At 40.3% G+C, this 12,740-nt stretch overlaps 1 protein-coding gene across 1 annotated transcript; it reads left to right on the top strand.

Moving 5' to 3' along the window:
• Positions 1–9,480: 9,480 nt before the first annotated feature.
• LOC138202711 (ZP domain-containing protein-like) lies at positions 9,481–12,587 on the top strand. The gene is made up of 4 exons (XM_069156969.1): positions 9,481–9,713; positions 10,768–10,921; positions 12,060–12,189; positions 12,463–12,587. The coding sequence occupies exons 1-4, from the start codon at positions 9,526–9,528 to the stop codon at positions 12,585–12,587; spliced, it is 597 nt and encodes a 198-aa protein (XP_069013070.1). The 5' UTR covers positions 9,481–9,525.
• The last annotated feature ends 153 nt before the right edge of the window (positions 12,588–12,740 follow it).

The following is a 12,740-nucleotide window of genomic DNA, read 5'->3' as shown; positions in this document are numbered from 1 at the left end:
ATATATATTTGAATGGGTTTTCACTTCATATCGCCCCAGTCTCCCCCTTATGTATTACAATACAATTTGTGTCATAGTTTACCATGTTTATGTTCATACGAAGTGAAATGTGATCTCTTGTCATTGTTCTGGAATAATCTCTATAATCCAAGATATCACTAACCAGCTATAGGAACAGTCTCCACTATTGATCGAGGACCACCAGATGTTGGACCCTATGACCTGTCTCATGGCTGCTTTTCCAGTTCATCCTAAAAAGATGTTGAATGTGGTTGAGTTTAGGTTGAGCTCACTGCATGTTGTAGCTTTAAGATTTCTGCTATTAAGGAGTTCAGCCTAAAACCTGAGAATGGCCCCAGACCGTTGGTATACTGAAGTGTATGGTCTGGCCACATGCTATTCACCCTGGCTTAACTGAATTAGTGTATCTTGGATGATGAGGAGGAGATCTGCTGGTAAACAAAACAAAACAAAAAAACGTGGTAAGTAAAGTTGTTATGTGGTGTCCATGTTCAAAATGGAGGTAACATGAAACGGACTTTTAGATATCATTTTGTATGATCCTCATATGAATGGGGTTCACCACACAGTGATTATTTTTACTTCTTTCAGGCAAAATGGAAACATATGGCTCAATGTCACATCTTTTAAATCCATTGGGAAGGAGGGCAAAATTTCCTCTTTGACAATCTCGCCAGGTGTGGAAAACAAGCTGACACTGGAGTATGGGGGCTCTGTTCAGAAGTGGATTTTACGAATCAGCCCACGTAAGCATCAAAGCTTTAAACTCAGTTTATTATTTGTATCCTTGAAGAACCAGCACTTAATAAATGTTAAATTAAATGTGTTCATGTCACCCAAAGGTACAAAACTCACTCAAATCAGATGCCTACAGAAACCAACAGAACATCCAACAGATGCTACTAAGGTACTTCTGAAATATCATGTATGAAAATATACTTTTACAAAGATGGTGATGCCAGATTTTTGTACACCATTCATCTCACAGCAGTTTGACTTAATCATCTGATTGTTCTTCAGCGCTTCCTGGAGTCGTTGAGTCCCACTGAGGTGTTTGCGTGTGCAAAAGGCACAATATTCTTCCACCAGGATGAAAACTTCTTCCTTGCAGTTGGTGAGAGTCACTTCTTCACTCACACTTTACATCTGTGTGATTAGATATAAAGCTGCAGGAAAAACAAGGGAAAACAGCCAGTCAGGCTTGTTCAGCAAAATCTGCACGATCCGCCGATTCAAAAATTGTACGTCTTGTTTTGAGTTTGACTTGAGAGACAACAAAGAGTTTGTTGCAACCAGCCAAGAAATAGTGCCACACAGAAAACTAATTTATAAAACCACTAGGTTAGCCATTTACTTCTGTTTCCAGCCAGGTAGCTAAGCCCTTTCTGTTCTTCATAATGTAGCTGTAGTGGTCTTCTCAAATATCTCTCAGAAAGAAAACAAATAACTATAATTCCCAAAACATTCAACTATTCCTTAAAGTGTGTTGTCATTCTTGCCCTGATCATGGCAAATGCAGTTAACTCTTAGTAAGAATTGATGTTTCAACCTGCAGTGGGTCTTTATGGTTCCCAGAGGATGAATCTAAATGTGTTTTGTGACCACCTGACCTGTAGTACAGCACCTTAAACAGGCCAAGATGTCAAGATACATCAGTGCAGACTGCAATGAAGTTTGCTGTCCAAGTAAAGACGTTTGTTGTTGATGGTTTATTATAGTTTTAAATGTATGTATCTGGTTGTAGTGCAGTTCTTCTGCCTCCCTGAATACTTTTATGACTCTTTTATTTTGTCTTCCAGGACACACTATGCATCTCCCTGTCAAGCTGGAGTCCAGAGGTCCTGTCATGCTGCTGATGTCCTGGGTGGAGAACCTCCCAGATGTGATCTACAGTCACACCGTGACACTGTACCACATTGAACTGGACTCCTACAACATCTGCAGTGTGGATTCGACCACCCACAACCACTACCGCTTCACTGCTCTGGACTCCTGCAGCCACTATGTGGCCTGTATTGAGATTGCAGACACTCACTCCTTCACCTGCCTCACCACTATTACAGGTATGGACTGGCAGTCAGGTGGACATCTGTAGCGATAATAATCTTAAAGGACCAGTTCACAAAACTACAAAACAAGTTTACTACTTACCTTTAGTGATATAAGCGTGCAGAAAAATTTGGAGTTGTTTTCTCAGGTTTAAAATATCTGTGTGAGATCAGTTAATAGACATTTTCTTCAGGAAATCAGTGCAAGCAACAGTACAGTGGTTCTTGGGAGTTTCTGAATGATTTTGAATTTTCTCTAGTTCTGAATAAATATGGCCTGAAACATCCTCGGACAAAGTAGATGAGACAAATAAGACAGAAATCTCACACCAGGTCATTTATATAGTGAGGGAAATGTTCCATTATTACACCTCTGTAAGTGGAAAAACTCTAAATATCCAGGATAGATTAGCATTTAATTTGGAGGTGAAATCAGAGTCTGTTTTTTAGTCAATGGGATGAGATTCAGATGTGCCCTGTTTATGTTTTAAGAGTTGTGATCTATCAAAGTCTGAGTTTCACAACAAATGTGTGTCATGACACGAACAAAGAGGCTTTCTGGAGACCAATGTAAAAGAGTTGTTAAAGCTCATCAGCCTGGAAAAGGTTACAAAACAATCTGCAAAGACTTAAAAAAAAAAAAAAAAAAAAAAAAAAAAAAAAAAAAAAATGGTTGACAGTTTTGCAAAGTTCAGTTAACATGGAGTTAATGGACTAAAACGTGCCAAAAACTACCTGGATGATTCCCAAACATGCTGCAACTATACAGATTTTTTTTACTACACCACTGATAATCATTTTCAACACATGAAATGCTGCTTTAGTTCTTCATTTTTCTCCCACCAGATCCAGACATCCCTAAAGACTTTGAGGTCACGTCGTGGAACAGCAGCAGCATATCATTGGCCTGGGACTGCCCACTGAACCGCAAGTACTCCCTCTTCCTTCTCACCGCCTTCTACCTCAACGGTACAGACCACGTCACAGAGGAGGTCGCCTTCTGGCAGATGAAGGACAACTTTGAGTTCCGATTGTCTGAGCTGCAGCCCTGCATCAAGGTGCTGTTTGGCCTGCAGACTGTGTGCCAGGCAGGGATGGAGTCCCGCTACAGCACGATGGTCCTGAATGATGGGAACTCTGGTAAGTCCTGCAGTTATTGATGAACTAAACCAACCATCTGTGTTTGTCTATTAGAACCCATTATAGATTGACTTGATACTGAATCTGAATGTTTTGCAGTCATTTACAATTCTAATATGTTTGGGATTCAGGTTTCTGTAAAATCTGTGAAAGTCAAAGTACTTCTATTTCCTTTAGATATTTTATATTTCTGTTCCTTTACGGCCGGTACTGTTTTTAGTCTGGTATAACCAGTAGGTAACATGCTGGCTAGTTTAGGTTTATATTGCTTAGTGTGTGATACTGTCTTGCATTTTCCCTCAATTTAGGATTGTCACTTCTGTCCACAGTGGTTGCTGTTCAGCAAAAGTTGAAAGAGTAAAGAACTTCAAATATTTTTTCTGCCCTTGAAAAATTAAGGTTCTTCAAAAATGTTCACTGACTTCACAAAATGTCAAGTTTCAGCTTCTTAAAGTTAATATCTATTGAATGTAGTCGATTTTCTTTTTTTTCTTTTTTTTGTACTCACAAATGTGTAAATTTACCGGTTAATTTAGCAAAAGTCGTATTTATTCATAACACGTTTTACAATGAATTATTATGACTTTAATGCACTATGTCAAACATAGAATAGTTTATTTAAAAAAAGGTACGCATACAAAACAGGCTAAATATATATGCACATGTATACACACTTGTGTATTTTTTTTCATGAAATTTTCATTTCATGATTCATTTTCATGATTGTGAACCATTTGTCCAAACTTAAAATTTAATCTTTAACAAGAATCAAATTCCTGTATTTTTTTTAGCAAGCTTATAAACAGTCCTAACTTCCTTTCAAAGTCTTTGAATTTTCCATCAAGAGTGAGCTTGAAAGACCCTTCAGCCAGTGGTTGAGGCAGCTTTTGTGGATTTTTCTCAGAATACAGCCATTGTATATTTGGTAGTCGGCAACAAAATGTACCATCTTTTTATTTATTTAATTTAAGTAACATAAAGTGGGGAATGTATCATGTCCACAGCTCGGGGCATAAAGGGTGATCATCATTAACAATGTGGAAGACAAAGTGCCACTTTCCTCAGAAAATCTTTTGATAACAGGATAGTCCCATGAACAGTTTTACAATGGCCCTTTTTCATTTCATGTAACTGAATACTAGAGCCACTCTGTCGTGCCGCTCGAGGTGAAAAACTCCAGGGAAACCTTTAATGGACGCCTCTCTGCTCCACAGTCCACTCCAGCATCGAGGTCCTGCGTCAGACATCGTCCGGCCCCGACAACTACACCCTGAGCTGGGAGGTGAGGAACGTCTCGTCCATCTCCATATTCAGAGTTTACCACGAGGGAGTGCTGCAGGGCACGACGCTCATCACCAACTACACTGTGATGGGACTGCTGCCGTGCCACAAGTACAGCGCCAGGGTGGAGGCGCTGTGTGGAGACAGTGTGCTCATGAGCGCCCGGACGATCACAGCACACACAGGTAACACGTCGCCTGAGCAGGTGGGAGGAATTGTGGTCCATCCAATGCTAATGTTCATGTGCACCAATTAATATCACAAGAGTTTTAGTGAGAGTAAGCTGGACTAAAAATGGAATAAATCAACATGTGATTGAATATCTGTTGAGGTTACAGAGGTCTGGAAAACTCACTTCTTTCTAGGCGCTTCTCAGACAGATCAGACCAAAAAACATCGGCTCATGCTATACAACTGTTGATGTGTTAATTGAGCAATTAGTTGTTCCTTTTGATCAAACTATACTGAACAATCCACTGTGAGAGGGCAGTGTGGGAAAGATACAGATATGATTTTATTTATACTGTCAAATTAATGTTTTTCACCCTGTGTGTCTCAAAATAACCCAAACGCATATCAGTTTATTTAAGAAATCCCTGCACATCAATCTAAACAAGAATCTAAGTCTGCCCTCAAACGTGAAGAATATCTGTCTTCTGCTGCAGCACTGAGGGTTTATTCTTAAAAATGAGCACGTTATCTATAAATGGACGTCCTGGATGTGAGCACAGCGAGTTATAAAATGTAAATGCTGCTCTGTAAATACATTGTGTGCAGAAGTGTAGTGGGGTATATATGGAGGTGTGTACAATGCCTCTTCTGTTCGGGGGCTTTATTGTAATAGACTTAAAACAGCCAAAATGTTGCACATCTGAAATGTATGGGGCAGTTACATATCTGCATCACTAATACATTTTCATTTTAAAACAAAAATCGTATTGTTATGATAAATAATCTCTGTCCAAACTAACAGAGTTCACCATTCAGGCCACTGGATGAGAGAATTGTCACAAATCAAAAACACAAAACACAACTCCATCCCAGAGTTTTCAAACTATAATAAAGTCATCTGTGATTTCAAGTCTGATTTAAGGATTTTAAAATAGACCAATGGGTAACTTTCCCTGCTATATGGGCCAGTATTGACCCTTCAATTTTGTATTACATTTTTTTTTCAATTTAAAATCCTAAATTATATTATATCGGCCCGAGGTACATTGGCCTACTAAAGAAATGCCCGACATGCCAGATTGCCATTTCCAGCCCTGGTTAGTGGGAGATTGTTATTTTGAAGTCACAGTGTACCCACCACTATACCACTGACTGCTTATGTAGTGAAAATCAAGATTAAACATATATCACTTCATTGATGACGTGTAACATCCTTGGCTTGATAGTGTAGTAGTGTCACTGATATCAACTACAACTGCTGTATTATGTTGTTTTTTAGTCCAACTTTAAATTAATAGACTTTTTATGTAGTTTTCTATTTTTGTCCACGTATATTTATCTAATAAATCTGCACATGCTGCAAGTAACTTATCTTTGTTTACTCTGTATGTGGGCTGCATGTGTCTCCAGGACCTCATGGTGTGTCGGAGCTCCGGTACTGTTCTAATGACTCCACCGCCCTCTGGATACCCAGCATGCCAGCTGTGGCCTTTCTATACGAGCTGTCCCTGGAGGGCGGCCCCCTCATCCAGAGCAGCCGAGTGACCGCCACAGCGCTGCGCCTCGCGGGGCTCGAGGAGAGGCAGACCTACATCCTGGACGTGTGGGAGGTATGCGACGGCGAGTGGGAGTCTGAAGTTTCTCATTTGTCTTTCAAAGGAGCCAATTTTTCCTCAGAGGTCCACTTGAGGTCAGCTGAACCCGGTTGGGGCGCAGGTCGGTCTGGTATAAGTCCATGAAGGTTGTCATCTGTCATGAGAAACTTAACCCACTGTCGTTCCGTGTTGCGGCTTGTGTAGAGCTCCAGGTAGATTTCGTCCACATGCGTCTCACGATGGTGGTGTCCTGGTCGCTGCCTGACGACGTGCAGGACGCAGAGTCAGAAGCTGGAGCTAAAATGAGGGACATCTTCAAAGATAAGGTGGGAAGAAGTTCATAGATTACATCAGCAATCAGTGACAACAGTTCTCGACCTGATTCTGTACAGTGTTGTTTAAATATTTACTGTCCACTGTTTTATGAGAATCTGAATTATGAGTGGAAATGTGTCCATCATTCAGGGCACTCATAAATTAAATAAAAATGTTTCAGCTTTCTGCTAACAATCCTACAATAGTTCCCGTGTGTCTGATTTTCTGCTCACTATTGTCTATACATTGAAGGGTGACGGAGTAAACAAGGGTTGATTTCAGCCGTGGCAAAGCTTTTATTCCAAAATACATATGAGGTTACTTTTATTGAAGTGAAATTGCAAAACCATGCTTTGTTTTGTTCTTTAAACTTTGTACACTTTGGTTTTTCCGAGAACTTTTCTACATGATTATTTTTCTGAAATAAATGTTTTGTTTTTCTTTAACAAGGTAAATACATTTCAATTAAGTATTTTTTTCTTAGTTCAGTGTTCATTTCTTTGCGTGTGTCCTTCAGCTGCAGGAGCTGTTGAAAGATTTCATTCAGCCCGTCCGCATCGAGCTGACCAGCATTGAACCTGCAGACGAGCCGGATCAAACAGAGATCCTCTTTCTGTCTTTCGGTGCCTCCAAAACAGAAAAAGACGTCCTTCTGGACATTCAAGATCAGCTGGATTACATTGACTTCCTGAATGTTACCAACATCTCTGTTAAGAACGGGGTCATTTACTGGCACGGTAAGGGATGAACTAAACATTCGAAACTGTCTTTGTCAGTCAAACTTTTTCCCAAAATGCATTTAGTTATTTCATTATCTTCTCTCCTTTTTTTTTTTTTATAAGGTCCAGACCTGTGTGCTTCCAAGCGAAGTTGGTGTCCTCATAATTCTGTGTGTATCAACACTCTGGGCTCTTTTTCTTGCGTGTGCCAGCACGGTTTCAATGAAGTGAGCTCTGTCCTCGAGCCTCCTGTGCTGCTACATCCGGTCTGCAAAGGTACAGTGACGACACTCCAGTCAACTCCTTTAGAGCTGCATATTTATTGATAAAACTGAAGATGCCGTTTTTCAAATGCTTTATGCAGAAAGTATCATTGATAAACACCAGAAATGTCAAATTAAGTACAGTTGTTGAAACTAAGATTTGGTAATGCTTTATTTTACAGTCTTGTATTTTCCAGATAATTTCCTGTTTCTTACAATCTCCTGAAAGTAGCAGGTGATAAGCTGTAAATTACATTACTTCCAATAAAGTCCTGTGCACTGAGGTATAAGCATAGAGAAAGTGGACAGAATATACTTGCGTGTTATGTTTTTAATAAAATACTGTTTTAATAACATGCTTTGAAATTATTATAAGAACCAAAACAGCATCATGAATTAAAGAAGTGTGAATGACGCAAGCACAAAAACACTGAAAGACAATTCTGTCCTTTTATCTTTTTTTTTTTTAAACAGAGAAAGGTCTTTTCAGCCAGTGTCTGGACAAACTGATGACTGGTGGGATATCTAAAGCCTACCTGACGTCTCACATCGGGGGAGAGGTAGAGGTAAAGCTGAACGATGGTCGGTGCGTAGTGAACGAGAGCGAGACGCTGTACTACTTCCGCACCGCACGGAAATCCTCTGCATGTGGAACTGAGAGACAAGTGAGTGATTGCGCTTCGCTAACTTGACAATTAGAAACATTTTCAGGAGACGAGTCACAGAGATACATCAGCTGGGAGCTGTAAGTTGTGTGTCAATCCATTTCCTAGATCAGGGGTGTCCAACCTTTTTTCCTCATAAAATGAAAGTGTCAGACACTGCAACATTTACTCACGTAGGTGAGCTCCACCAAACCAGTTGAATACGTTTCTTTGATTGATTCTCAACACACACGTACTCAACCAGTAGCTTGCGAGCTATATTTGTAGATCCCGGTACGAGATGTTCCAGTTGATTCACTGGATAAATAAAAGGGGAACCTTTTTATATCTGTGCCAGATATTGCAGATATCTAAAAATGTTTAGAGATATTTCATACTGAACCAAAATGGAGAACAAATTGACAGTGGCATTAAAGGACCACACTGCCAGTGTGGCTATAACTCATAGTAATAAAGGTTGGTTTTTTTTCTGCACAAAGCTTAAAGAGTGCCTGGGGACCCCTTTTTTTTTTTTTTTTTTTTTTTTTTAAATAACAAGAACAGACTATTCCTTCTCCATTAAAGTAAGAGAACAGTGCAGCTTGCTGAAAGGATTTCAGCCAAACATCTGGATAATGAAAAATTCAAACTGTTGAGTCTGCTCTTACTTTTCTTTTTTTTCTCTGGTTTGAGCGGTCATGTTTGAGTTGAACATGATGGCTTTTGTCTGTGTGCTCGTGCAACTGTCTTTGTGAAGACCAGTTTTAGTTTTCGACTGTCGGAGTGAGGACATTTTGACATGTGTGTTTACACACTCCTTCAAAGGGTTGTTTGAGGGTTAAGACTCGGTCTCGTAGTTAAGGTTCAGATTAGGTTTAGCTCAGGATGGGGTTTGGTTTGGGCAGATGTAATGGTTGGGGTAAGAACTAGGGAATGCATTATGTCAATTAATGTCCTCAGAAAAATAGCCGTGTGTGTATGTGTATATGTCTATATGTATTGTCTAGGTCAACAAAACCCACATCAGATTCCAAAACATTCTGACCGTCACGTTGACCAAAGAGCAAACCATCAGCCGGAGGGACTTAAAAGTAGTCTGGAAGTGCGTCTACCCGCGACATTACATCCGCAACGCTCAAGTCAGTGTGGATATTGAGTGGTGAGACACATCTCTATTACTACATTTAGCTGAACTCAAAGTACATCAGAGCAGCATGTAAGATTTGTGTTTTCAGTTCCCCGTTTCTTCGTCCGTAGGCTCTCCTCCGTTTCTTTGGTGGAGTTCAACTCATCGCTGCAGCTGGGCTTGACCATGACCCTGTACAGAGATGAATCCTTCATCCACAGATACAGGGACCCCCGTCACCCTGGGGATCGAGGACACCCTGTTCTTCCAGGTGGCCCTGCAGACCAACCGCTCTTTTGCCTCCGACGTGCTCCTGCAGGTGGAGTCGTGCTGGGCCACTGAGAGCGTCGACCCACAGGACGCCGTCCAGGGCGTTCTGCTGCAGGAGAGGTAGTTTCAAAATGTTACGCCGGAGAACTGAGCACTGTGTGCACAGCCCGTCAGTTGAATCGCCCAATAACAGTTTCACGTATCTGTCAATGCAGCTGACCCTCTGAATCTTTTTTATCTCAGTTCTGACTACATGCTTATACATTCTATGGATGGAACACAAGTTGTGCACTTCATCTTTAGTTGAATCTATTTAGCCTGTTTCTTCTGTGCCCAGAAGCTCTGACGGGCTCCACATAGTCCGCAGGGAAGAATGTTGCATTTAAATAAGTGTGTGTTTTATAATCTCTACTGTCACAGAAGGAAATAGAATTTCCCAAATAAGTTGGTACGCTGTGTAAAATGTAAACAAAAACAGAATGCAATGATTTGAATGCACGCATATACAATTGAAAATAGACCAAAGAAAACGTATCAAGTGTTGAAACTAAACATTTTTATTGTTTAATTAAAAAATAGATGCTCATTTTGAATTTGATGCCAGCAACACATTTTAAGAAAGTTTGGACAGGGTCAACAAAAGACTGGAACATTTTTATAAAGTAAAAAAAACACACAAAAAAACACCTCATAGAATATCTCAACTAATTAGGTTAATTAGCAACAGATCTGTAGCATTATTGAGTATAAAACGATCATTTCAGAGAGGCAGTCTCTTAGCAGTGAAGATGGTGAGATGTTAATCACTGAGAGAATGCTTGTGCTAAAAGTACAAAAATGTAATGTTTGTCAAGGTAAAATTGTAAAGACTTTGTGGATTTCGACATAATATCACAAAGATTCAGAGAATTTTGAGAAATCTCTGTACACAAGTCTGAATGCAAATCATTGCATTTTCTTTTTATTTCCATTTTACACAGCATCCCAGCTTTTTTGGAAACGGGGTTTAAGACGTGTGTGGTTTAGCTCTGATCCCTACATTATACACGTTTCATAGGTGAAAGAGTGTTCTGTAAGGTGGAAACCCGAAGCTCAAATGTAGCTTTGAGGTGTAAAAGATATTTTAACTGCCTCAGCTGACGATGGTAATTCCGGTTTGTCCTCTTTTCTCCAGCTGTCCTGCTGACAACACCTTCCAGTGGCTCTCTGCCAACGGTCTGGCACAGACAACCAGATTTTCCATTCAGATGTTCCACATGCCCAAAGAGTTACCGCTCTACTTTCACTGTCTGGCCAACATATGTGGACACGATGAGGACTGCACAAAGGTGACAAGAGGAGTCGTTTCATGGTTGAGATGCATTCTGTAATGTTTTGCAATTGTCATATTGGCCACATTTTTAACTGGTATTAATACGTGATCTTTAACTGACTTTATTTTGTCCAGATAATTTCATGAATCCACGAGGCTTTACATTTTTACCTGGTTTTAATCAGTGTTCTCGTTAGCTTGATTCTGCCTCAGTATATCACCACCGCCTACATGTTGCATCACAATGCATTCTGGATGCATTTACCTGGTGTTAACATGTGATCTGCGTCCACGTAACTTATATGGACAAGAGAAAACGCATGTTCATGCAAGGTGTAAATAAATTCTGAATGCCTCAGCATCTGAATGTGATCATACGAGTCTGACTACATTTGGACTGGGATCTGATCTCAGCAGGTGTAAATGTCGTCTGTACAACATGACCGCATTCTGAAGAAAACGGTCTGAAAGCTCAGTTAACTCAACGTCCTCCTGCTAACTCAACAAGCGCAACAAAATCTACAGGTAGTAAAGTTAGCTCACCAAGGGGATAAAAAAAAAGAGCCCAGAGAGCAGCACTGCTTCCATTTACATGGGATAAACCATGATTATTGACAAGCCAGTCATCCAGGATGACTGAACTTATTGGCACACTGAGATCGGATCCTGAAGGCCAAGTCATTACACCAAGAAAACTTTTTTTTTTTTCACTGTGCGATGGCTCATAGATCAGATGTCATTATGCACATACAGACTGCATGTTAAACCTCAAATTCTCTATCTGATTATTTCAAGATCTCACACTGACATCTTGTGAAGTTGACCTGTTGTAAAGATTCATTTTCATCCATACGTTTCATTTTCTTTGGTTTTGCACGAGACTTTTTGCACCAAAGTTGCAGTCTTTTGCTCATCAAAGACACATGGCTGGTGTCAAAGTTGATTTGTTTTATTTCTCTATTATTGCTTGTTTTATCAGCCTAAGCTGTTATGCTGACTCAGATCTTGCCATGCAGCTGGAGGAGTTTTTAAAGGATCCTGGTTAAACTGACAGGCTACCTTGTGATTAAGTTCATACTTGCCCAACCTGTCCATGCTTTATGAAAAATATTCCAAATTCCTTATTTCTTGTTTGACCCTTATTTTTGCTACAGAATTGCAACAGCCAGCAGCGCAACAAGAGGTCAGAAAGCCAGATGGACAGAAAGCAGAAACGAGCTGCTGTTGTGTCTGCTGGACCTCTGCTGGTCAACATGAGCGCGAAGTCATTCCGACCGTCGTACTGTGAGTTCATGTCAACAGAATGGAATTAGTCTAAAATGGACTTTAAAAGAGGAACTGCATCATTAGCGTTGAATTTCTCTTAGCTAACGGTGCACATCATATTTTGATTATTGAATGTTCTGATCAGCATGTTTCAAATAGTAAGGATAGCATTTCTTGGTACACTGATCTCTTATACAGTTGTAACCGACGGTACAGTTCAGTTCCAGGTGTTTACTGTGTGCACTGTGATTACAGTGATGGTAAAAATGACTTGCGCCCATCTCTTTGCAGGGGCTGAGCACGTGACAATGATCTCCATTGTAGCCGGATCAATCGGCTTTTTGCTACTAACTGTGCTCTCAGTGAGCGCAACCAAAGCCGTCATGACGTACTATGAACAGCTACGGCTGCAATAAAGTGTTTGGACCACCGTCTGTGAGAGTATGAAGCCTGTGTCAGTGGTGAAGACACCTATTCACGACAGAGCAAGGCAGAAATGACAGAATTCTTTCATGCGATCACTTTCAGAAGTTTAATGCAGAAGCACTCGTATTAAACATAAAAGGTGA

Source organism: Embiotoca jacksoni, unplaced genomic scaffold, assembly GCF_022577435.1.
Source record: "Embiotoca jacksoni isolate LCO1_2020_lvr unplaced genomic scaffold, fEmbJac1.0.p SCAF_21, whole genome shotgun sequence".
NCBI classification, from domain to species: Eukaryota; Metazoa; Chordata; class Actinopteri; family Embiotocidae; genus Embiotoca; species Embiotoca jacksoni.
The sequence above is the reverse complement of the archived record's forward strand: the minus strand, read 5'-3'. Positions and strand labels throughout refer to the sequence as shown.

Bases quoted from the DNA above. Each gene is read 5' to 3' on its own strand.
- LOC138202711 (XM_069156969.1), top strand. From the start codon at position 9,526: ATGAATCCTTCATCCACAGATACAGGGACCCCCGTCACCCTGGGGATC. The intron at 9,714-10,767 runs GTAGTTTCAAAA...TCTTTTCTCCAG, and splicing joins GGCGTTCTGCTGCAGGAGAG to CTGTCCTGCTGACAACACCT. The intron at 10,922-12,059 runs GTGACAAGAGGA...TTTTTGCTACAG, and splicing joins ACGATGAGGACTGCACAAAG to AATTGCAACAGCCAGCAGCG.